General features: G+C 32.3%; 1 protein-coding gene across 6 annotated transcripts in view; it reads right to left on the bottom strand.

The window, feature by feature from the left end:
* Window positions 1-27,460, bottom strand: part of Sick (sickie) — a 273,720-nt gene that overhangs the window by 75,658 nt on the left and 170,602 nt on the right. For all 6 annotated transcript variants that reach the window (XM_064050449.1, XM_064050450.1, XM_064050451.1 and 3 more), the window contains 3 exons: window positions 10,514-10,894; window positions 10,173-10,453; window positions 3,592-4,282 (listed from right to left, as the gene is read on the bottom strand). In XM_064050449.1, coding sequence (XP_063906519.1) covers window positions 3,592-4,282; window positions 10,173-10,453; window positions 10,514-10,894 — 1,353 coding nt within the window. The remainder of the gene's footprint in view (window positions 1-3,591; window positions 4,283-10,172; window positions 10,454-10,513; window positions 10,895-27,460) is intronic.

Here is a 27,460-nt window from a genome sequence, read left to right as displayed (position 1 = left end):
AATACAAAATGTTCCCGAATGACAAAATTTACATTTCAAATTGTATTATCAAATTACACTCTCCAAAATTTGTCACGAACAATGAAATGACGCAATCTCCAAATTTTACAATAGTAAAATTGTCGTTTCGCCCCGTTTACGGTTTATGCATCCGTGTCGAGTTTTCACCTTAGACGTCAAGATTTTTGAAAAAAAAATCAACATTTTCCAATTTATAATGTTATTTAAATTTTAAAAAGTAGAATAGTCCCGATCTTGTGATTTATACCGAAATACGCTATTGGGATTTTTCGGCTTGTCGATTTCTCGATTTTTCAACTTTAAATGTCTCAATTTTTCAATATTTCAATTTTGGGCTTTTCCGATTCCTCCATTCCTTAAATTTTCTATTTCTCGATTTTTTTATTTTTCGATTTCTCAATCTTACGATGTTTCAATGATACGATTTCTCAATTTTTGTCCTCTTCAATTTTACGGTTTTTAAATATGTCGATTTTTCAATTTTTCAAATTTTCACCTTTCTAAATTTTCAGTTTGCCGATTTCTAAAGTATTTTTTTTATTTGTCCATTTCTGGATTTCCTAAAGTTTCGATTTTTCACATCTTCAATTCCTCAATTTTTCGATTTTTTAAGATTTTCGATTTCTCAATTTTCCAATTTTTTAATTTCTCAATTTTTTGAATATTTCTTTCAGTTATGAGATTTTTCAATATTTCAATTTTTCGACTTTTCGATTTTTGAATTGATGGATTTTTTTTGATTTCTCGCTTTTTCCTTTTTGGATTTTCAATTTATTGTAAACTTTCGATGTTTTAATATTTCATTTTTTAAAATTCTAGGTTTTTCGATATCTCGAGTTTTCAGTTCTTCTATATTTCAATTTTTCAATTTTTCGATTTTTTGAATTTTAATTTTTGATTTTCCAGTTTTTCTTTTTTAAAATTTATCGAATTCAGATGTTTCGTTGTTTTGATTGTTCAATTTCTCATTTTTTCAATTTTTAACGTTCCTTTTCGGCTTCCGACTCCTCAATTTCTCGATCCTCCGATTTTTCGATTTCTCGCAGTCTCAGTTTTTGAATTTTTCGATGTTTAGATTTTTGGATTTCTCAGTTTTTCGATTTTTTTCTTTTGAGCTTTTCAATTTCTGGATTTTCCAATTTTTCAATGCCCCGATTTTTCAATTTTTCAAATTGAATTGGATTTCTCGATTCTTCAATTTTGCGATATTTTAATTATTCATTGTTTTAAATTTTAGTTTTTTCGATTTCTCGATTTTTTGACTTTTCAGTTCTTCAGTATTTAAATTTTTGAATTTTTCAAATTTTTGCGTTAAATTTTCAGTTTTCTGATTTCTCAATTAATCTATTTTTGATTTTCCCACTTCTCAAAGTTTCGATTTTTCAGTTCTTCAATTCTTCAATTTTTCGACTTCGCTTTATTGGTTTGTCGATTTCTAAATTTTTGGATATTTCTTTCAGTTTTGATATTTTTCAATACTTCGATTCTTTCATTTTTCGACTTCTAAATTTTTCTATTTTTTATTTTTGGATTTTCAGTTTTTTGTTTTTTATTTCAATTTCTCAATTTTTCAACTTTTTCATATTTTAATTTTTAAATTTCTAGATTTTTCAGTTTCTCGAGTTTCCAGTTCTATATTTTAATTTTTTAAATTTACGAATGTTTAAATTTTTTGAGATCTCAATTCATTGAGATTCAGATGTTTCGATGTTTTGATTATTCAATCTCTCGCTTTATCAATTTTTCCATATTTAAGTTTTCGATTTTTCGATTTTGGCCTATTTCGGTTTCTCAATTTTTTGATTTTTCGACTTCTCGATTTTTCGACTCCTCGATTTTTTGTCTTTTGATTTTTCGATTTCTCGATGTCTCAATTTTTGAATTTTACAATGTTCCGATTTTTCGATTTGTTGGTTTTTCGATTTTCTGCTTTTCGGTTTCTCGATTTTTCGATGTTTCGATTTTTGATTTATCCGATTTTTCAATTGTCCAATTTTTTAAATTCTCGACTCCTCGATTCGTTGATTCTTCAGTTTTTCGATTATTAAATTTTAGATTTTTTTTTTTGATTTTTTGATGTTTGGATTTCTCCATTTTTCAGTTTTAGGATATTTTAACTTTTCAATGTTTTAAATTTTAGATTTTTCGATTTTTCAGTTCTTCAGTATTTTTTTATTTTTCAAATTTTGACGTTTCTGAATTTTTAGTTTTCGGATTTCTCAATTAATCTATTTTTTTATAATCCCATTTCTCCACTTCCTAAAGTTTCGATTTTTCAGTTCTTCAGTTCTTCAATTTTTCGATTATTCAGGATTTTGATTTTTCAATTTTTCGATTTTTTAAGTTTGCGATTTTTAGACTCTGCTTTTTTGACTTTTTTGTTTCTCGATTTTTTAATTTCCTAATTTTTTGATATTTCGTTCAATTTTGTGATTTTTCAGTTTTTCGATTTCTCAATTTTAACTTATCAATTTTTAAATTATTAATTTTTTTCGATTTTTTGAGTTTTCAGTTCTTCTATATTTGAATTTTTCAATTTTCGGAATTTTTAAATTTTCGATTGTCCAATTTTTTTTTATTTTTCGATTTTCCAATTTTTCGATGTTTCAATTTTTGAATTAACAGATTGTTCAATTTCTCGATTTTTAAATTTTAGATTTTCCAATTTTAATTTTTTTGATTTTTTTATGTTTCGATTTCTCGATTTTACAATTTTCCCATATTTGAATTTTTCAGTGTTTTAAATTTTCGATTTCGAGGATTTACTGTGTTACAGTAGAATAGTCATCAGTCATTACTCATTACTCATCAAGAACGATTATTGCTGTGCGTTAAAATGCCTACATACTGATAAGCACGTACATACAAGACACATTTAAGGCTGTTTTAGTATAATTTTTGCAATTTTAAATTTATTTCTTGATGTCTAAATCGTATATATTTAAATGGTGATGAATATTTTGTGATACAATCTTAGGATAAAATGCATTTTAGTTTCAAAGATAATATGTATATAATGATTTGACTTCTGTTAATAAAAAAAATACGTAAAAAGATGTTCATATTGAATTAATTTGGTGTTCATAGTTTGATGATAATCCATAGTTATTCTGGAGGCAAATTAGATGACTTGTTACTTATTAATTAAAGTAGTGGTCGTTTAATTTCGTACCTTTAAAGTGGACGAAGGGACGCATATTTGTTAGCCATGCAGTTCATGGAAAATAGGTATACCGCAATAATATTAAATTTGTACCTAAAAAACCTTAACCTTAAAACAGATATGCACTACATATACATATATTACATATATGTAAAGTCTTCAAAACGTACGTTTGCTTATTTTGTGACTGCTCCCCGTACAACGTACTGATTAATACGTCCGTTTACTACCTTATCGACATCACGTGCTTACGGACTATTTTTACCCCCTTTCGTAAGGTACCGCCACTTCATAGTGAAGCGAGTGAGATGTAAAATATATATTCATTCTTTTCTACATGGGAAAGTGATTGTCCGTATAGGTTGTCCAACTATAATATACTTAAACAATGCTACTAGAAAACTCACCCGTTTGGAATATGGGCCGGCATGGTCTGCAACCTCCTCGCGTACAACACTGATCCCCCTTCGGACATATACCCATCGGAGATGTCCCTCGTCGGTCCGTTCCTCAGCATCTCCCCATCAGACAGATACCCATTAGCCAAAGAAATCTCGCAGTAGTCGTTCGCCGGGTCCGCGGGTACTCTCTGGTACTGCCTCTGCCTCGACGGGAGCGTCAAGGTACTGCAATACCCCCTCAACAGCGGCCTCATCGGCTCTATACTCAAAGGAGGAGTTTCTTCGTCGCCTTGTGAACCCTCCCTCACGAAACCCTCGTCGTTCAAACTCTTCTCTTCTTGGTTCGCGTTATTGAGGATCTTCTCCTTCGATTCCGGTAGTTCCGTTTCTTCCGCTGCTTCTGATATGTACGTGATCGGTTCCTTCCGGTTGGGAATGACGTTGTGGTGCTCGGATCCGCTTTCGCTTGAGGGTTTGTAGATGACGCTGCTTTCGCTGGAGTTGCTGTGCTGGCCGGTGGAAGCACTGTGGCTGCTTTCGGAGAGTTGGTTCTCCTTTTCGCTTTTCATGGGGGAGACCAAGGCGACGGCGGGTTTCGTGTGTGTAATACTGGCTTGGGAGTTTTCGCGCGACATGGAACTTGGAGACATTTTGAGGGCGTTGAAGCTTTTGTCGTCGCGCACGATCTTGCTGGTACCTGGAAAATAAAACAATATTTTTTTAGACGAATTAAGTACTTCTGGTTTTATTTTTGCAATGATTTTTACTTCCCGAGCTTAAGCTAAGGAAGTGTTGTAATCGAGTTCATGCGACTGGCTACTTCAATGTTTTTTTTTTCAATAGTTCTCTCGTTTCAGCCGTCTAACCGATTATTGTTCCGATTGTTGTCAAATTTTGTATGTATGTTAGGAATATCATGTAGATGGTAAAACGCTAACCAAAATTTGTCTGCTTATCCCCACCATGACGTCATGGAATGACGTCAACTCTAAATTTTTACAATAGTAATTGAATAGTATTGAAATCACTAAAAAGTGATTGTTATTCGAAAAAATCTCAAGTGAACTAAATGAATAAAATGTTCGCAATTAATTTTAGGTGTCTTGGTGTTTTATTTTCGGATAAATTTGAGTCAATTCTTAAATTCTACCGCTTGTCAAATTATTCGGTTGGTGTTAAATAAATATATCAGACGTAATACAATTGGAAACGCAATATTACTCATGATCCTCCCACTTGTACAAGCTCCACCTTAAATCATGTCATTGGCCGGAAAATTGGGGCGGTTACAGTTGTAGCTCATTGTGTCTGTTTTATATAGTTTTTATATCAATATTTCATAAAAAAACTACCCCCAAAATCCAATACTTTGTTAATATAAAACTTTCGTCTCAGAGCCAGTTAAATGAATGATCAAAATGGAGTAGGGGTGGGTGGGTGGAGTCACTATTGTCTTAAATTTAAATCATTAGTTTTATGCTGCTTGTCAAATCAAAATTCAATTCCTTTACACACTAAATAAAATAAGTCAGAGACAGGAGGTGGGCGGAGCTAAGTTTACCTTTTCTACAGAGTCTCATAAGCAAGTAATAGCCCCGCCCACTTGATTCTAGTGACCACTCTTAATATTGTTTACCAATGACAACATTATTATATTATGAACTTCAGGCAATTCTGTTCAACTGAAAAAACAAATAAGTAAATTGTAGATAAAGTATCTTAGAAATCTATTGATGCCCCTCCCACAAACACAAGCTCCACATTAATAATCTCATTTCATTGGCTCGGAGAAGAGGGGCGAGATTTATAATTGTACTCCATTGTGAATTCTTCATATGATTTTAAAATATTTCTATGTAAACGTTGAGGGCAAAGTCGTTTTTGGAATAAAAATCAAAATTTTATTAAAAAAATCTAGTCTTAATTATTAATAAGTTGCTAAGATATGACTGAATTTGGCAAATGAGATACCGTTTAAAGAAAGAGAGGGTGGGTGGGCGGGGCTAGTACCTGTTAAGATAAGACTGATTTTGTTCAAATTCATAGACAGAGAAGAATGATGTACATCTTCCTCCACTAATGAAGAGACGGTTTTATCAACCGAACAGTAATTAAGATTGGCAAAAACTAAGTCCAGAAGATGATTGTTACAATTAATAATAATTGAATTGCACTGGGAGAAACCATGGAATGTTTTAAAAATATTTATTCTCAGTAAAACTGTCACTATAGCTGCTTGCATAATTAGGAGTATTGAAATCACCTATCACTAAAAAGTGATTGTTATTCGAAAAAATCTCAAGGGAACTAAATGAATAAAATGTTCGCAGTTAATTGTAAGTCCCTTGGTGCTTTATTTTGGGATAAATGTGAGTCAATTCTACCGCTTGTCAAATCAAAATTCAAACCCTTTTAACAGCAAATAAAATAAGTCAGTGAAATAGAGAAAAGGAGTGGGCGGAGCTAAGTTTAGCTTTTTTCTACAGTCTTCTAAGCAAGTAGGTAATAGCCCCGCCCACCCACCCTTCTCTTGATTTTAGTGGCCATTGTTAATATTGTTAGCTAATGACAACATTATTATATTATTGAATTTCGGATGATTCTGTTAAACTGTTTCTGAGTAAATAGATAAATTGTAAATAAGATATCTAAAAATATTCGGCTAGTGTTAAATAAATATACCAGACGCAATAATTATATTTAAAACGCTGTATTACTGATGATCCTCCCACTTGTACAAGCTCCACCTTAAAAAATCATGTCATTGGCCGGAAAATTGGGGCGGTTACAGTTGTACGCACGCAAATGTTTTGAGCCTATGGGCGGATCGTTTTTGCCTGCCCTCACCGAAGAAGGCGGTCCAAATCCTTCAAGGGCAGAATTTGTAGGTAGGCTCAAACTACAACGGAATTTACATTTTACTCTATAAAATTTTATTGACAAAAACGGGACGGACAGTAGTTACATTTGGTAAGAAATATTTATGGCTCACACCAGTTCTCTCGAATTTGTCGCAGGTAGTTGTTCCCATAAAATAATGGTCACTTTCGTTCGTGAGTAACGATGGTCCGGACAGGAATTATTTTGCTTTCTAACATCTTTCGACCAATTGTTCCGTATAAAAAATTTCATCACTTTTTCAAATAAAATACTTTTAAATGTTCATAATAAATAAATAAAAAAAAACGATATTATCGTTGAGTGACATGTAACTGGCACAATAATAAAAACGTGCCATTTTTGTTAACTGATATTTTTTTCATAAATGTCGCAAAATTATTAAATTTGTCTAATCATCCCCACCAATAATGTGATGACGTCACTTCAAATTTATGCATAGTAAATGGATTTTAAATTGTATACAGTAACATAGTCCTACACATGTAGTTTATGACTCCGCGTTGAATTTTTATCCGAAACGTCCAGATTTTTGGAAAAAAAAATCAAAATTATAAAACAATATTTTGCAATTTAATTTTGAATTTGCAAAATCGAATACTTTGAAATCTTGCAGATGTTTTAAAGTCATGATAAACATGATACATTTTTTATTAAAATATATTTGCTTATCCCCTCTAAAAAATTTATGACGTCACCTCAAAATTTTGCAGAATAAATCCTATCTTAAATGTATAAAATATGATGAGTTTTTATACTTGTGATTTATCACTGCATTAATATTTTTTTTAGATTTGGTTATACAGGGTGTCTCAAAAAAGTTAATGACTGAATCAATTTGTTTTATTGAAGAAATCAAGAATAGCAAAACTGAATACTTTGAAATATTGTAGATGTTTTAAAGTTTTTGTTTGTTTTTTCAAAAATTTGATTAATAAAATATGCGGCAAATCGAAAATCGGAAAAACTGAAATTCACTAATGCAAAAAACAGAAAATCGAAAAATACAAATCGTAAAAATCGAAAATCTAAAAATGGATAACCAAAAAATCGAAAATTCAATGAATCAAATACCGAGGTCGATCGAAAAGTGGAAATTCACAAACCTCAAAAATCGAAAAATCGAAAATTGAAAAACGGAAAAACGAAAAAATCGAAAAGTCAAAAATTTGTAATACTCAAAATTAAAAAAATCAAAAACAAAAATTAAAAAAAATCTGAAATTAAAATAATCAAAATATATAAAGTAGAAAAAATTGCAAAGCCTAAAAAAACTGAAACGAACAGAAAAATCGAAAAAGCAAAAAATTGGAAAAACAAAAATTCGAAAAATCTAAAATCGCAAAAGTGGAAAATCGAAAATCTGAATAAAGAATCTTGGAAATTCTGGAAACTTGGAAAATCGAAAACCAAAAAATCGGAAAGAAACAAAATTGAAGTCTAAAAGGTGAGAATGGAAAAATTGAAAAACCGAAAATTCTAAAAATCCACAATGGACAAATTGAAAATCGCAAAATTGAACATAGAAAAATCGATGAATTGAAAAATCGAAAATTCGACTACTCAAATTTTCTAAAAATCGAAAAATCATAAAACCGAAATATCCAAAATTCTAATGGTCGAAAGTCTGAAAACTGAAAATCGAAAATTCTGAAAAGCGGAAAATAGAATATCGAAAAATTTAAAAGAAAGAAAATTGAAGTCTAAAAACCGAAGAATGGAAAAATTAAAAATCAAAAATTCGAAAAATCAAAACCGAAAAGTTCAAAGATTTAAAAAGGAAAATCGAAAAATCAAAAATCTGAAAATTGAAACTCGAAAATTCGGAAAATCGAAAATTAAAAAAATTGAAGTCTAAAAGCTGAAGAATGGAAAACTGAACAATCGAAGATTCGAAAATCAAATATCGAAAAATCGAAAAGCCGAAAAATCGAAAATTTGATGAATCAGATATGCGAAAAACAGAAAATCTGAAAACACAAAACTGAAAAATCGAATATCTAAAAATGCAAAAACCGAAAATCGAAAATTCAATGAATATAATACGTACGTCGATCGAAAAACCGGAAATTCACAAATCTGAAAAATCGGAAATTTGCAAGATTGAAAAACCGAAAATTGAAAAATCAAAAAACCGAAAAATGGAAAATTCAAAAATCGAAAAATAGGAAAACAGAAAATTCGAAAATTCATAATATTGAAAACTCTAAAAGTCGACAATTCAAAAATCGAAAAGTAAACAAATTTCAAAGCCTAAAAAGTGACGAACAGAAAAATCGAAAACTCGTAAAATCGTAAAGTGGAAAATCGAAAACTAGAAATTGAAAAATCGGAGATTGGAAAATCGAAATATCGAGAATCGACAAAGTAAAAAACCGAAAAATCAAAAAATTAAAAAATCGGAAATCGTAAAATGAAAAAAAAAAACGAAAATTCAAAAATCGAATAATCCGAAACTAAAATAATAGAAAAGTGGAAAAGTAAAAATTGCAAAGTCTAAAACTGACGAACAGAAAAATCGAAAAATTAAAAAAAATCGAAAAATATCTAAAAATGGAAAAATCGAAATGCTCAAAAATCGAAAATTCGATTAATCAAAATTCTAAAAATCGAAAAAACGGACACAAATCCACAAATCTGAAAAATCGAAAATCGAAATATCGACACTCGAAAAATTAAAAAACCGAAAAATTGAAAAATCCCAAATCGAAAAATGAAAAAACTAAAAATTCAAAAATCAAACTATCGGAAAGTAAAATAATCGAAAAATGAAAAAATAAAACAAATCGCAGAACCATAAAAACTGAAACAAACAGAAAAATCGAAAAACCACAAAATCGGAAAAACGAAAATCGAAAAATCGCAAATCGAAAAATCGTAAAATCAGAAAATGGAAAATCGAATACTCGAAAATTGAAAAATTGAAGGTCGAAAAATAAAAAAACCGAAAAATCGAAAAATTTAATGATTAATGGAAAATCGAAAAATCGAGAATAGAAGAATTAAAAAACCGGAAAATTGCAAAATCGGAAATCGAAGAATTAAAAACGTAAAATCGAAAATTCAAAAATCAAAAAAATCGGAAAGTAAAATATAATCGAAAAATGCAAAAAAGTTGCAGCAAAGTCTAAAAACTGACCAACAGAAAAATCAACAAATCGAAAAACGGAAAAACCGAAAACTCGAAAATGCAAAATACCGCAAATTTCTACAGAGTCTTATAAGCAAGTAATAGCCCCGCCCACTTGATTCTAGTGACCACTCTTAATATTGTTTACCAATGACAACATTATTATATTATGAACTTCAGGCAATATTACAATAGTAAAGGCCATTTGTGGTTTATGAATCCGCCTTGAGTTTTGGTTAGTAAAATTGTGAGTTGGCTTCATCTAATTGTTGATGAAATTCGCTTATGCTCGGGAAGTAAAATTTTTCAAACGACCAAAACAGCCGCTGAAAACTAAAAAATTCGAAAAAAATAGGGTCCCGAAATCTGCACAGTTTCAGCCAAGGCACGAAAGCCAATACATTATCTTTTACGTCCCGTCACACACAGCGCCGCCGATAATTATCTTGTTCCAACATTCTTAATCCCCTATTAATTTCAATCTGGTGCGACCAGTAATCATAATTTTCAACCGATGATTGATAAACAGGTTTCGGTAGGCGTAAAGTAGATTTGGTACCTTTGACTGCCGCCGTGGGCTTCGGAATACCGGTACCGTGCTGGTTCTGCGTGGGTAAGTGGTTCTGACCTTGCACATTTTTATTACCGGCCTCCGTTTTATTGCCCGCCGATTTTATTTTGGGTTCGGACAGCTTCGACGTCGGCAAACTCGCCACCTTATGAGCGTGCTTCTCCACTTCTGCCGCTATTTTCGTCGCTTTGTTGACCACAACGTCCTTCTTCGTCGAACTGGGACTGTTCTTCGCCGGTACCGCCTTAGCCGGCCGCGTTTGCTTCAACCTGGAAACAAAACGCACTTCAGTCGTGCGAAATCCGCCACTTTACGCACTGTTAGTGTACCTGGAGGCATTGCGCACGGGTTTGACGTCCGTGCTGGGTTCTAGACTCGCACTGCTGTCACTGCGTTCGCTCCTCGCCGACGATACGCCACTGGAACTGCTGGTCCGTTTTCCGTTAGTGGGCGGGGCAGGTCTGTCGTTCGATTTGAACAACTTGAGCTTGTCCAGCATGGAGTTGGAGTTTTTGGGCTGGGAGTTGGCCTGGTAAGGGCTGGAGATCTGGCTCGAGGGCGGCCCTCGAGGGATCATCGACAGGGCCGGACTGCTGGCCCTGCTGGAGCCCGCGACGGGACGGACCTTGTCTGGAGGACATCGTCGCGACGGCAGAGCGGAACCGGGCAGAGGAATGCTGCTGCCGCCCTTGTGGGGGATCGCCGACGATCTGGAAAAGCAAACAATGTAAAGCAAAGAACAAACAATTGGTCTGGTTTAAGACTCGAACGTGACAAAAATGGAGCAGTTCAAGGGTCCGTTTTCGGGCGTATATTTTTTGGTGCTTTTGCAATTCCCACTCCACTGGAGGGTGTAACATTTTGAATAAATTAGTAGGGATCTATTTACACAATAACTACTCCAGGATTCGGGTTATTTCTCTAAATAATGGCAACCCTTGTTCAACGAAGCTCGAACAATAAAATTGGGGTAGCTGGAGTTGCGTTAGCATTCGGCATAATTTATATGGTTTCATTAACATAGAATTGTGATTAGATTTGAGCAGATAGGTGAAAAACGGCTTATTCTGATGGTGAATTTACGCTCCTTGCACATTTCCCGCCAACTAAAACGAATGTATATTTGCATAAAGAATGTTTGGACAAGATGTCGCTAGGGAAATAAGCTTTCAAAATAAAATTGTCTACAAATTACGAGTTTCATCTTCTCGAGATTTATTTTATATTCGGATTTATATGAAATTCAAATAATGGGGGAGACGCGTTTGCAGGGGAGGTTTAGGATTGAGTTGATTTACGATTTTTTGAGTGTGCTTTAAATTATTGATTTTAAGTCAATGACGTATTTTTGGAGGGAAGTTGTTCGTTTGAGGTGACAGCAATTCGGAATTAATTAGAGCAGCTGTTGGAACGGAGTGTTTTAGAGTTTAGATAACATCAGGGAAAAGTGGGGAAGGGCAATTTTCAATTGTCAAAATAAAATTAAAAATTCAACGTAATGTTGTTTTTGGCTTTGGAAAATGTTTAAAGTGTGTAAAATTTGCATTAACTTTTACTTCCTGAGCGTAAGTTAAGGAAGTATTGTAATCAAGTCCATTAGACGTTTCATGACCCCGAGAGTACGAAAAAATAGGTCTTCCGTTTCCGTCTCTCTATCTGCCTGCCGTCTGAATTTTTATTACACAGATAAACTCCGAAATAAAATAAATATTATTCCAATTTTATAAGATAAGATACTTCTTTGCATGTGGTTTATGAAACCGTATTCAGTTTTACCCTACACATCCAAATTTTTGGGAAAAAAATCTAAATTGTATAAGATTATGTTGCAATTTAACTTCGAAACTGCAAAACCGAATGCTCTGAAATCTTGCAAATGTTTTAAGATTATCGTAATCATGGTAAATCGTTAATCAAAAGTTATTCGTTTATCCCCTTTCAAAAAATTGTTGACGTATCTCAAAAGTTTTACCGAATAAATCCTCTATATTTTGGCATTTTTGGTATCACAATTGTTTCGTTTTTTCATTTTCTTCATTTTTTCATTGATCAATGGAGAAATGAAGGATTGAAACAGCGGAAAACTAAAAATCGAAAAACTTGAAAATTGAAAAAAAAAAGAATTGAAAAATTGGAAAGAAGAAAAAGCGGATCCAATCCAATCGAAAAATTTTGGAATTTTTCAATTTTGTATTCTTTAATGTATCTCGTATTTTTAAATTTTTTCGATATTGCAGTATTGGGATTTTTCAATATATGTATATTTCGATTTTCAATTTTTCGACTCTTCGATTTCCCGATTTTTTACTTTTTCGATTTTTCAATTTTTCGACCTTGATTTTACGACTTTTCGATTTCTCGATTTCTCAGTTTTTCCATGTTTCAGTTTTGGATTTTTCAATTTTTAGATTCGTCAATTTTTCTTCCGGATTTTTTACTTTTTCGATTTTTTGATCTGATTTCTTCATTTTTCGATATTTTAATTTTTGAATGTTTAAAATTTTAGATTTTTTATTTTCTTGATTTTTTGATATTTCAGTTCTTCGATATTTCAATTTTCGATTGTTCAGGTTTTTTATTTTTCGATTTCTCCACCTTTCGATTTTTCGACTTCTCGGTTCTAGATTTCTCGGTTTTTCAGTTTTTTGATTCTTCAAATTTTCGATTTCTCGATTTTTCAATTTTTCGATTCTTCAATGCATCTTTCATTTTTTAATTTTTCGATATGTATATCAGTTTTGGGATTTTTCAATATATATTACGATTACAATTTTCCGACTTTTAGATTTTTCGATTTCCAGATTTTTAAATTTTTTCGATATTTCAGCTTTGGAATTTCGATTTCCCGATTTTTTACTTTTTCAATTTTTCAATTGTTCAGTTTTTTGATTTTTCAATTTTTCGACCTTGATTTTACGACTTTTCAGTTTCTCGATTTTTCAATTTTTCCATGTTTCACTTTTGGATTTTTCAATTTTTTAATTCGTCAAATTTTTTTTCAATTTTTCGATTACCTACTTTTTTGTTTTTTTAATTTTTTGATCTGATTTCTCGATTTTTCGCTACATATTATAATTTTCCAATTTTTTTAATTTTTCGTTTTCTTGATTTTTCGATTTTTCAGTTCCTCGATATTTAATCTTTCGAATTTTTAAATTTTGGATTTCTCGATCCTTGAATTTTACAACTTCTCGGTTTTAGATTTTTCCGTTTGTCAATTTTTCGATTTTTCAATATTTCGGTTTTTAAATTTTTCGATTTTTCAATTTTTTGAATTCTCGATTTATTAAGATTACGATGTTTCGATTTTTTGATTGTTCAATTTCGCGATTTTTCCATTTTTTATTTTTAATTTTATGTTTTTCAATTTTTAAGTTTTTGATTTTTCGATTTTGACCTATTTCGATTTCTCATTTTTCCAACTTTTCGTTTTCTCGATCTTTTGAAGTTTCGATTTCTCGATATTTCAACTTTTGAAGCAGTGGAAAACCTAAAATCGAGAAATTTGGAAATTTAAAAAATTTAATAAATCGAAAAATTGAAAAGAAGAAAAAACGGATCGAATCGAAAAATTGTAAAATCGAAAAATTATGGAATTTTTCAATTTTTAGATTGTTCAATTTATCTTCCACTTTTTAATTTTTTCAATATTTCAGTTTTGGAATTTTTCGATTTCCCGATTTTTTACTTTTTCGATGTTACAATTTTTCAATTCTTCAATTTTTAGGCTTTTGATTTTTCAGTTTTTCAACTTGATTTTACGACCTTTCAATTTCTCGATTTTTCAAATTTTTCATGTTCCATTTTTGGATTTTTCAATTTTTAGATTCGTCAATTTTTCTTCAATTTTTCGATTACCAAATTTTTTATTTTTCCGATTCTTTGATCTGATTTCTCGATTTTTCGCTACACATTATAATTTTTCAATTTTTTAAATTTTAGATTTTTCGTTTTCTTGATTTTTCAGTTTTTCCATTTTTAAATATTTCAGTTTTTAAATTTTTCGATTTTTCAATTCCGCGATTTCTCCATTTATTGTGTTTAATTTTATATTTTTCAATTACTAACTTTCTGAATTTTCGATTTTGGCCTATTTCGATTTCTCCACGTTTCAGTTTTTGATGCAGTGGAAAACTAAAAATCGAGAAACTTGAAAATTGAAAAAAAATTAATGTATCGAAAAATTGGAAACAAGAAAAATCGAAAAATTAAGAAATTGTTATATTTTTCGATTCTTCAATTTATCTTCCTTTTTTAATTTTTTCGATATTTCAGTTTTGGGATTTTTCAATATGTATTTCGATTTTTCAATTTTTCAGGCTTTTGATTTTTCAGTTTTTCGACCTTGATTTTACGACTTTTCAATATCTCGATTTTTCAATTTTTTCCATGTTTCATTTTTGGATTTTTCAATTTTTAGAATCGTCAATTTTTCTTCAATTTTTCGATTACCGAATCTTTTATCTTTTCGATTCTTTGCTCTGATTTCCCGATTTTTCGATACATGATATAATTTTTCAATTTTTTAAATTTCAGATTTTTCGTTTGCTTGATTTTTCATTTTTTCAGTTCTTCGATATTTCAATTTTTCGAATTTTTAAATTGTGGCCCGATCTTCCGATTTTTCGACTCCTCCGTTTTAGATTTTTCGGTTTTTAAATTTTTTAATTTTTCAGTTTTTCAATTTCTCGATATATTGAGATTTCGATATTTCGATTTTATATTTTTAAATTTTTAACATTTTGATTTTGCCCTATTTCGAATTCACAATTTTTCGATTTCTTGATCTTTTGATGTTTCGATTTCTCGATGTTTTTGAAGCAGTGGAAAACTAAAAATCGATAAACTTGAAAATTGGAAAAAATTAATAAATCGAAAAATTGGAAAGTAGAAAAAACGGATCGAATCGAAAGATTATAAAACCGTAAAATCGAAAAATTAAAAACTCCTGAAATTGCAAATCTAAAAATTAAAGAAACTACATAATTAAAAAAAAATTGAAACTGAAAAAATAAATGAAATGAAAATTAATAATAAACATTGTAAAAATAAAGAAAATAAAAAATCCAAAAATTGCACATCCAAAATTTGAAGAAATTAAAAATTAAAGAATCAAAAGTTGAAAAATTAAAAATTGCAGAAACAAAAAACAACGAAAAATTGAAAAAAATAAAGAAATAAAAAGTCTAAAAAATGCGGGAGTGGTATTTGTGTCACTGGTTTCTACTTCATAGAGGTTATGAGAAAAAAAAATAGAAAACAATTTTTTATAATTTTTCAAAGAAACGGGATTTGTTGGACCAAAATTCACTTCAAGATACTGATGACGTCAACTTAAAATATTGCTAAATAAAACTTACAATATACGGAGTCAATTTGGCCTTTGGAATTTTACAACTACCAAAAACTACTATAAATGTTAGAGTTAAGCAAATTCACATTTCAGTGTTATATCAAAACAAACATCATAAAACTAATTCCTGAGTACCCAAAATGGAATGTCGTATATTTCAGAATAAATATCATAAATAATTAGTTTGACTATAATATTTTTGAAAATACAAGAAAGGCACTTATTCAAACTATTAGGACTCACAATGTGTTTATGCGCACATGTTCACTGACCTTGTGGCACTTTCATGGCTTACTATACATTGTTATGGTTTCGGTGTCAATCTTTCCTGGGTATCCCTCGTAAATACAATACTTCCCCCAGCTATCGCTCTAGGTGTAAAAACAATAAAACAACGCTAAAATTTCGTGAAAGTCAAAACCGTTTCAGTAAATTATACACAGCGTCATTATTATTATTATTATTATTATTATTATCCAATTTCCGCGAGTGCAAATCCTCGTCCTGCAAACCACCAGCACACCCATCTCGGCCAGCACACCGCCCCCAGCCTCCCGTACCCACCTCCGAACTTCCGGCGACGTGGGCAGACTCCTCGACTTGCGAACTCCGGAGCCCGTGTTGCCCATCGCGTACGTGTGTTGATGCGTCGACACGCGCCCGTGCACTGTTCAGCCACCCCAAGCAACAATGAGAAACTGCATCTGCCACTCTGCCTCCCCTGCTCCCCTAGGCCCACATTTGCATCAGAATGGTCCACCGGACCCGCGGACGTGTCGTGCGAAGTGCACGAGGACGAGGAGCGCTCTGGGCGATCGTTGGGTTTAATGGGACATGAAGAGGTGCTATCGGGGCTTAGGAGTTTTGATAAGAGATCGCGGATGAATTCGGCTTAATTGCGACAGTTTGGGCCGTTTAGGGCGGGGGATTAATCCGGCAGGAGGCGGAGGGAAGAGCAGGATGGGAAAGGGGAAGTTCGCAGGAATTGTTTGCGTTTGTTGGTTTCGGAAGGAATATGGTCGGGGTGTTTACTCGCTAGAAGCAGGTGGAGATTTTTCTCCTCGTTCGCAGATACTAAGTGGTTTATTTGAGTTTAGATAGAAAAATTAGGTACTATACAGTTATACAAGGGCCATATTGATACAGTCAATCATCTTGTATCACTATCCTAACCACACTGTGAGTGTAGAGGGTGATTACAATCTCCCTGACACAAAATGGAATTCTAATGTGATTGAAAGTTAGTTCTGCTGAACAACGCAACTGATAATTTTGTCTTCAATAAGTAACTACTTGAAACTTCCGCGCCAATTTTTCGTGTTAGCTCCGGTTTAATCACCCCCAAAAGGCGAAATCTTTGCGCTTCTATGCTTTTTAAACGTCAGTTTTATTAAGATGTAGTTTCGGATGGGGCTAGAGCGAAACAAACGATCCCCTTAGGAAGAGTTTCAAGAACCCGAAAGCGCAGAGACTAAAAACAGAAGCACGTTAAAAACACGAGAATTCCTTGGGTTTTTTTTTGCGTTCGACGCGAACAAAGAATCCACTGTCATATTTCTCTTCGCGAATCATTGCCTCTCGTGGACCGTTGAAAATTTGTCAGTCGTAATAAGACGAGGCCGATAATACAGTTTTATGGCACACTTTGCAATTGAGTATGAAATGCAAATGTGAGCCGTATCGCGGAGAGCTGAAGGGCTTATTAGTCCTTGACTACTCTGTCGTATTATTAGTGATGGCTTCAATGTCGATCCTCGCCCAGAGAAAGTTCCGTTGGTCGGGTTGTGCGTGATTGTCGGTTAATGAGGCTATTAAGCAAACAACATTGAGGATCAGGTGTTTGATTGAAGAAACAATGGGGTTTGTAAATTGATTGAGGTTATTTCCTGGTGGGTGCTTTATCGAAGTGTGAAGGAAGTTGTCTACTGGAACACAGAGGGCTCTAGTGGCGCTATTTAAACTTAGCGAAAGAAAATTTATTTTAACCTTGACGGGTAAAATAATGACCTGTGTAAACAGTGCCCGGTGTAACCACTCACTCCAATAAATCCCGGCGGTATCGACGTAAATGCTTTTGTGCTTTATTATAAATTACAGTGTACCGCAGACTGAAAATTAATATCGCTTAAAGCGTAAATCCTGCATGAATCGGATGTAAATTATGGGATTTCGTCGACGTAGCGACCGTTAAATAACCGGATTACAACGCGCGTAAAATCTAACAAGTGCAATCCGAGTGTGACGTCACTTATTTTCCGGAAGGTTAAAGCAACTTTGCGCATCTCTCCAAATATATTTCCCATTGAGTCTTAATGCACATCGACGTGGAAGCGTTCAAGCGTAAAAGTATCATTAGGTCCAAGTTAAGGCTTTATTGCGAAACTTCGGCCCGGTTCCAATATTTCGCGCAACATAAAACCCCTTCGGTATAGCGGGATGGCATCCCTTGACATTTCCCCCCTTTTCAATAAAAATAAAAGTATGATGAGTGCGTGTGTTGTGTGCGATATGAAAGAGACCCTCTAAAAAGCCATCTCTGGAGTTGGACCTAAAGGACCGGGAATTCCTAATTGAAACGTAAAACGGAGATGGAAACTGTTAATATTTTAGTAGGGCGGAATGTGAGGTGGTATGTACACCGTTCCTTATGATCGCTCCATCTGTTGGGTAAACGGACGACAGCGCGCAATTCAACTGTTTTCGTGCATCGCTAGACGAGGTATAACATTTTTTCATATTCTAGAGCGCAGAGACCAGTTCAATCAATTAAAAAAATATGGCTGAGAAATATCGTAAAAAAAGCAGCATTGTATGTTTTCTTTTCAAGTTTTTTGAGTCATAACCATCATAGAAGCGCTTGAAAATTCGCACATGGATAAAACATCACTTTTTACAGGGCGCAGAGTCATTAAATGTTTGTTAGTGGTACAATTTGTTTAAATAATAATGTGTTTAATAAAATCAAAATACACCACAAATTAATGCAAAATATGTAGAATAATTTTAACAGGAATATCAGAGGAAAATTAATGATCTATTGGTTAGCAGAGTTTTTAACAAAAACTAACAATTATTGAAAAAAATGGGTATCAATTCGACAGATTTTGAGCCGTTAGTTCAGTACTTTGCCGATAGGAGCGCCGCTAAAATTTACGGAAGAGACTTTCCAGGTAAAACCCTTATCGCCTGCTCTACCATAAGCTGATTGTTAGCGTTCTGGGCTAATTTTTCTAATTTATGGCAAGGAACTCAGTTTTATAACAAGCCGCCAGGACCGGCCGTAGTAATCTATTAACTTTTACGCAATGAGGTACTATCATAAAACCGAATTAAAACTGGGGAACTATAATATTTTTACTACACTCAGGAACCTGAATTCAATACACATTATTACTAAAAATTCATTGTAATATTATTGTTAATATATATTTTATTTTGTTAATTAATAAAACGAATAAACATATTTATAATAATAATAAAAAATATATAAAATGCAGCTTTTGTTTAACACGTATAAATAGCTAAGTGTATCTACTACTTATCCCAGAAAGGAGGTGTTTTAAAAAAGCCCTACGCCCAGTAACTTCTCCCTTCATTGTTTGCTCGAAAAAAGTGCTCGTATATGTTTTCATTTGCCGAGAGATCATTTTCAAAATATATTTATAATAAAAATATGCAAGTCTTGGTGATGAAAAATGTACTCGTAATAAATTATTAAAGTACATAAAAAAATAGAAACAAATTTTATTTATTTTAAAAAAATCTCTCGCAAAGGCAGGTTGGCTGTCACAAATGTTTCTACATCCATGTCAGGATTATCTAAAAAATACTTAAACCATAATCGCAATCGGGACCAGCATACGTACATTTTTTACGACATATTTTTTACGAATACTTTGTCTAAGACGAGCTTGTTTCATAGACGAACAATATTTTTTTGTTATAAAACCAGGACCGTTTTAATCACAATATATTTACTTATCCCCTTTAAAAAATTCATGACGTCACCTCCGTTATTGATTTAATCAGGAACTACAAAACCGAATGCTTTGAAATATAATGTGAAAAAAAACATAATAGGCATGCAGTCGTCACGTTTCCGATAGCGAGGGAAGTACTGTCTAAACTCTTTAGACCAATTTTTTTGATTTTCCCATTTCTCAATTTTTCAATGTTTCAGTTTGGGATTTTTTCACTGTTTCGATTCTATAATTTTTCTTCCAATTTTAGGTTTTTCAATATTTCAGCTTTGGATTTTGCAATATTTCGTTTCTTCAATTTTTCAAATTTTTGATATCGTGTTTTCTCGGTTTCTAAATTTTTCAATATTTTAAATTTTCAGTTTTTAAAGTTTTAGGTTTTTAAATTTCTCACTATCTCGACTTTTCGATTTTTCAGTTCCATCATTTTTCAATTTGTCGAATTTTTAAATTTTAGATTTTTTGTTTTCTTTGATGTTTTGAGTTCTCCATCATTCGATTTTCTGAGTTTTCAGGCTTGGATTTTTTTTGTTGTTCGATTCTTGGATTTTTAAAATTTTTGTTTTTTAAATTTTCCTGTTTATCAACTTACTGGGATTTCAATGTTTTGACTTTTTTATTGTTCAATTTCTAGAATTTTAAAATTTTTAGTTTTTGATACGATTTTTTTTTCAAAAATTTTCTGTTTTTCAATTTATTAACTTTACGATACTTCAGTTTTGCTGGATTTCGATTTCTCAATTTTTCGATATATTACTGTTGGGATTTTTCAATTTATCGATTCTTCGATTTCTCGATTCTTCATATTTTCGGTTTCTCGAATTTCTTCATTTTTCGATTTCTCAATTTTTCGATCAACTGATTTTTTTATTTTCCCATTTCTCTGTTTCTCGATTTTTCAATTCTTTCTTCAATTGTGATTTTTCAATTTTTCGATTTTTGAATTTTTCAATGTTTTGGATTTTTTCACTTTTCCGATTCTTCAATTTTCTTTCCATTTTTCAGTTTTTCAAGATTTCAGTTTTGAATTTTTTCACTTTTTCGATTTTTCAATTTTCCTTCCATTTTTCAATTTTTCAGTATTTCAGTTCTGGGATTTTGCAATGTTTCGGTTCTTCAATTTTTCCATTTTTTGATGTTTCGGTTTCTCGGTTTTTCAATTTTTCGATAGGTATTTTAATTTTTCAATTTTTAAGTTCTAGATTTTCCGTTAATTTTTTTATTTTCCTTGATGTTTTGATTTGTCGATTATTCAATTTTTCAAGTTTTCGGTTTAGATTTTTTGATTTTCCAATTCTTCGATTTTTAAATTGTTTAATTTTTAGATTGTTCAATTTCTCGATTTTTAGATTTTTCAATTTTTCGGTTTACCGATTTTTTTTTTCATTTATAATGCTTCAATTTTTCAATTATTAACTTTTCGATTTTTCAATTTTGGTCTAATTTGATTTCTTAATTTTTTTATCAGATCATGCCGAAACCGTCGTGATCTGAAAATATTGCGTAAAAAAGTCTTGCCAACTAACAATACCAATGATAATAACTCAAAGGAAAATTCAGGACGTGTACAAAAACCACGTCAAAATCGAAAACAGCGTGCGTCCACAATAACTGGTACGCTACAGGTGAATGATAATTTGGGTTTTTGCTCCAATTATGTCAAAAGGGCCTGGTACTACGTAGGGAAGGTTAACAAAAACGTCGATACGACCGTTATCAAGTCATATATAGCCAGTAAGCTTTCTTCGGAAGATGTCATCGTTGATAATCTTAATCTTCAGGGTACAACATATGATGCTTACAAAGTGGGCGTAAATTTCAGATTTAAGGATGATTTACTCAAAGAGGACTTTTGGCCACAAGGAGTTTGTGTGAGACGTTTCAACTTTCCTAGAAATAATTTTTTAGGGAAAATTCCGACGACAGAGGCAACTTCAGTGTAATGCCTCAATTAATTAATGTATATAATATTAATGTACAGTGCTTAAAAAATAAAATTTTAGATACAGAAGCTTTTCTTGAAGATGATGGTCCCATTGACGTTCTCTGTATAAATGAACACTGGATGACGCGTGGTGAATTGGAAATTATGAACATTGGAGGTTACTCTCTTGCAGCTAGTTACTGCCGGAAAAGTGTCAGTCACGGTGGCGTATGTATACTAACAAGAAATTCTTTTACTCCGGTTTGTTGTTTAGATTTAGATGAATACTGTCAGGATCTTGATTGTGAATTAGCAGCCATTAAATATGGTAAAATTATTATTATAGCAGTATATAGGACATCTGATGGTAATTTTGATGTTTTTCTAAGAAACCTGGATAAATTGTTATCACGATTAATTAAAGCGAAGTATTTTATTATATTAATGGGAGACTTTAATGTAATATTTAATACTCCTCAGAAGAAAACTCAACTTTTAGTGAATCTACTTCTTTCTTTTGGTTTATACCAAACTATATTTAGCCCAACAAGGCAAAAGAACTGTCTAGATAATATCTTTACAAATTTGTTAAAAGAAAATTTCCAAACATCTGTACACAATCCTAATATAGCAGATCACTCGGGAGTATGCATAACCTTTTGCGTACCACTGTCTAATAATATTAGTCAAATGTCATCGGAAGATAAGTTAGTATCTTACAGGCCTATCACTACAAATGGACTAAATACATTTTTTAATTGCCTCAATAATGTTGAATGGAGCTTTATTGATAACAGCTCATTAAACTCAAGTGAAATCATGGATTTCTTTCAGAACATAATATCTGAAGCAACGGAAAATTGTTTCCCTGTTAAATATATTAATAGTCATAATAATCGATATATTAGTTGGTTCAATAATAATTTAAAGAAGATGAGAAATACTCTCCAGTTACTGCATGAACTGACCTTACTTAAACAAATTGATGCCTCTTATTATAATGCTTTTAAAAAAATTTACAGGACTGAGTTGTCTAAAGCCAAAATATCTGCTTATGAACATATTATAAATTCTTCACGTAGCAAAGAAAGAGTGATGTGGAACATTATCAATTCTTACAGAAACACAAAGAAAAGTACCAGGAACACGAATTTATCTGCTAATGAATTTAATGACTATTTTATTAATGTCCCGAATCAACTATTAAATCAACAGAAACCATCAAGTTGCAATTTTACTGACTATCTACCTATTACTGATAAAATTGATAAAATATTTAATTTTAAGGAAGTGACATATATAAATGTTAGGGATGCAATTATGTCGTTAAAAAATAGTCCTAGTTTAGATGCTTATGGAATTAATGCCCTTATGATTAAAAAAGTTGTTAATATAATTACATTACCGTTAACTAAAATAATAAATAAATGTATTAATGATAGCATATTTCCGAATGTGTTAAAACTTGGCAAAATCACACCAGTTTTTAAAAAAGGGGATCCCAGCAATATAAATAATTTCCGCCCAATAACAATCGTACCTATCCTTGGGAAAATTTTTGAAATATTATTGAAAAAACAAATGGCCGACTATCTTGAAACGAATAACATTTTTTCTTCTAGTCAGTATGGATTTCGTAACAATTTATCCACCACGTTAGCAGTAAATTCTTTGTGTCAGCATGTATTAAATGCATTTGAGGCTAAATGTTATGCTTTTGCGTGTTTCTTTGATTTAACAAAGGCTTTTGATGTTGTTTCGCATAACATACTAATAGAGAAATTGAATCATTATAAATTTGGCATTCAAAGTACTAATATGTTACAATCTTATCTATCAAATCGCCAACAATATGTTTGTATTAAAAACGATAAATCATTAATAAAAACTATTGAACAAGGTGTACCACAGGGTTCGGTCCTAGGACCTATACTGTTTCTTATTTATATTAACGATCTACCAAATTCAACTAGTAATCAAGTAATCCTGTTTGCTGATGATACAACTGTCATAGGCCAACATAGTGTATTGACCTTACTCGAATCTGCTAAAAACCATGTGACGAATCAAATCAGTGGTTGGTTCGCAGCGAACAAACTAGTATCGAACAGTAACAAAACTCAGGAAGTAATTTTTTCGCTTAGGGAAATCAATAACCCTACTGAAACACCTGCGAAATTTCTTGGGCTTTTACTGGATCGCAAAATGACCTGGGAATCACACATAACACAAGTAGTAAAGAAATTATCTAGTAAATTGTTTCTCTTGAGAGAAATATTAACTTGTGTCTCTCAAAGTGCAGCGTTAACAACATATCACTCTGTTGTTCATAGCGTTCTCACTTATGGCACATTAATATGGGGCCATTCGCCACATATTAAGAAGCTATTTGCTTTTCAAAGAAAATGTTTAAGGTTACTAGACCATTTAGGTTATCGTGATGACTGTCGCCCTGCCTTCATCAAACTAAAGATCCTAACACTACCATCTGTATATATTTTCCAGTGTCTATTATTTGTCTACCAGAACAGGACTGATTATGACTGTGCTAAACATACATATGCCACCAGAAACCGTCATTTATTAAGACCCGAGTTTCTTCGACTAAACCGCACACAAAATAGTAGCAATTATTTCTGTGTTCGTTTATACAATGAACTGCCAGAATGCATTAAAATATTAGAGTATTCATCTTTTAAAAATATTATCAAAGCCATTCTTCTTAAAAATGCATTCTATTCTATTGATGAATTTAGGCTTAAAATACGTAATGAAACTTTTAGTTAACATAAATATTTTATTTGTTGCTTTATAATGTTATTTTGTTTATTACACTAATTGTATGTAAAATTATTCTGGACGTTTGTAAACTTTTTTAAGTATTAACAATAAAGCTTCTATCTATCTATCTATCTATCTATTTTTTGACTCCTCTACTGTTGATGTTTTGATTTCTCGATGTTTCAGTTTTTGAACATTCTGATGTTTCGATTTTTCGACTTTTTGGCTTTTCGAGTGTTCAATTTTTTGATTTTTTTGGTGTTTCGAATTCTCAATTCTTTAATTTTTCGATACTTTAATTATTCAATTTTTCGAATTTTTAAATTTTTGATTTTTCTTTTATTTCTCCATTTTTGGATTTTTTAAATTTTACATTTTTCAGTTTTACTATTTTTTGATGCTTGGATTTCTCAATTTTTCAAGTTTTCAATACTCAATTTTTCAGGATTTGAATATTGAGAACTTTTCAATTTCTGGATTTTCAATTTTCAGATATTTTAATTTTTTGATTTTTTAATGTTTCGATTTTTGGGTGTTTTGATTTTTCGATTTTTAAAGTTTTTGATTTTTCGATTTTTCCGATTTGTTGTCTATTTTAAGTATATTTCATTTTTCAATTTGCGCCTTCTGCGGGAGTATTATTTGTTGTGCTGCACTTGACGGGTTCTTAGTAAGCATTCCTTATTTAACCGAACAGTTATTAATTTAACTAAGCAGCTATTATTTCACCAAGCATATATTATTTTTACTTAGAATTTATTTTTTAACTGAACATTTATTATATAACTTAGCATTTATCATTTTTACCGAGCAAAAATACAGAGCGTTTAAATATAGAACTGTGCATTTAATTTGTTCCTGTATCTAAATAACAAGAAAACGGTACTAATAATACATTTAGGTGAATAAAGTAATAGACGGGCTTGATAAGCCAGGTAGATTTTAAGAAGAATTGCTGGTTGCGTTTAAGGCAACAAATGGGGCCCAATTCAAACTTGTCTCTCGTCTAGCGTTTCCCCTTAAGTGGGTCTCTTTCATCCAACAAAACCCTTCTTAACCCAACCCGCACAGACAGATTCGAACAGCGACGCAAAACACCTGCGTTTATTCACTTCATTTGCATAACAAACCGTATAAGGTTCCTATGCGGTGCATTGTGTCGCCCAAAAAAAGCAAAAACGGCGCTTTTATGCACCGACTAGGAGAGCCGAAGCCGTCTGGCGTGATGTCGACGCTTAATCGATGCACCGGATATCCGTATATTTAGTACCAGGAATCCAAATCATATGGATATTGTTGGTTATTCGGATACATTGTGTGATTTGTAGCCATAAATTCGACCAGTATTCGAGAATAAATTCCAATTTAGAGCAAATTGCTCTAACCATGTGTATATTGGTCCTGATGCTTTTGCAAAAACGTCAAGAGTAGTATTGATTTCGCGTTTGCTTTAAATCTTGTTTCAAATATCAAAGCAACGATAATTCCAAAAGGCGTAATTTAGAACAGATGGTGCCAACCTAGCGTTTTCTTGTCAAGATTTATGGCTGAGTAAAATTTCAGTTGCGACCCTTCGCTCCACCGAAGATATAATTCATCCTCAAACGATCATTTTAAAACTGCTCCGCTTCAAATACTACTACTAAATTAAAACAATTGGTCGAAAGTTCAAGTACAATGAAATATCCCTTCCGTCTAGATTCCAATGTTTATCAATATAAAACCCTTTTTTTGTTCGATAAAATTTTTATAAACAGATTCGGTCACACGACAAAATAAAATTACATTTCCATCTGTAGGTAAGCGAAGAAAAATGTTTGCTGCTCCGGTGGGAATCGAACCACACATCTCCCACTTGCCGGGCAGGTGCCTTGACCACTAGGCTCCAGAGCGGCTTATCTTTACTTTGCTTACCTAGCTATTATTGTGCCGCCTCACATCTAATCAAAGAAGCCAATGAACTTCAAAACTGAAGGTTGCTGGGGTTAGTTTTAGGTTTTTGTTTAGATTCCACTGTTGTGTTATTCAATATAAAATGCACCTTTCGTCCAATAAAATGAGTGACCGGGTGCCATTTTGAAGTTTTGAAGCCTAATTCACCACTTGACCTAGTAAAATTCAGTCTTCATCTAATCAAAAAAAAAACTAATGAAATTCAAAAGCGGTGGTGGGTGGGATTAGTTTTACGTTTTTTGTCTAGATTTCGTTGTTTGTCACTATAAAATCCCTATTTTGTCCAATAGAATGAGTGATCAGAAGAAAAGCCGGGTGGGTGGGCGGGGCCACTGTGAACTTTTAGAAGTAGATTAGGCCGCTCGACAAAATAAAATAAAGTTTCCATCTAATCAGATAAGCCAATGAAATTCAAAAGCAGAGGTGGGTGGGGTTAGATTTAGTTTTTTGTCTAAATTACTAAATTCCAGTGATATTCAATATAAAATGTATTTTTCGTCCAATAAAATGAGTGACCAAAAAGAAAACCGGCTGGGTGGGCGGGGCCACTTTGTATTTTTAAGCCTTATTCGCCACTTGACCTAGTAAAATTCAGTCTTCGTCTAATAAAAAAAAAAGTACTGAAATTCAAAAGCGGTGGTGGGTGGGATTAGTTTTACGTTTTTTGTCTAGATTTCGTTGTTTGTCACTATAAAATTCCTCTTTTGTCCAATAGAATGAGTGATCAGAAGAAAAGCCGGGTGGGTGGGCGGGGCCACTGTGAACTTTTAGAAATAGATTAGGCCGCTCGACAAACTAAAATAAAATTTTCATCTAATCAGATAAGCCAATGAAATTCAAAAGCAGAGGTGGGTGGGGTTAGATTTAGTTTTTTGTCTAAATTACTAAATTCCAGTGATATTCAATATAAAATGCATTTTTCGTCCAATAAAATGAGTGACCAAAAAGAAAACCGGGTGGGTGGGCGGGGCCACTTTGTATTTTTAAGCCTTATTCGCCACTTGACCTAGTAAAATTCAGTCTTCGTCTAATAAAAAAAAAGTACTGAAATTCAAAAGCGGTGGTGGGTGGGATTAGTTTTACGTTTTTTGTCTAGATTTCGTTGTTTGTCACTATAAAATTCCTATTTTGTCCAATAGTGATCAGAAGAAAAGCTGGGTGGGTGGGCGGGGCCACTTTGAACTTTTAAAAGTAGATTAGGCCGCTAGACAAAAAAAAATAAAATTTCCATCTAATCAGATAAGCCAATGAAATTCAAAAGCAGAGGTGGGTGGGGTTAGATTTA

This window comes from Zophobas morio, unplaced genomic scaffold, assembly GCF_036711695.1.
Source record: "Zophobas morio isolate AGI-343-1 ecotype UQ-CSIRO unplaced genomic scaffold, CSIRO_AGI_Zmor_V1 ptg000008l, whole genome shotgun sequence".
Taxonomy (NCBI): domain Eukaryota; kingdom Metazoa; phylum Arthropoda; class Insecta; order Coleoptera; family Tenebrionidae; genus Zophobas; species Zophobas morio.
The sequence above is the reverse complement of the archived record's forward strand: the minus strand, read 5'-3'. Positions and strand labels throughout refer to the sequence as shown.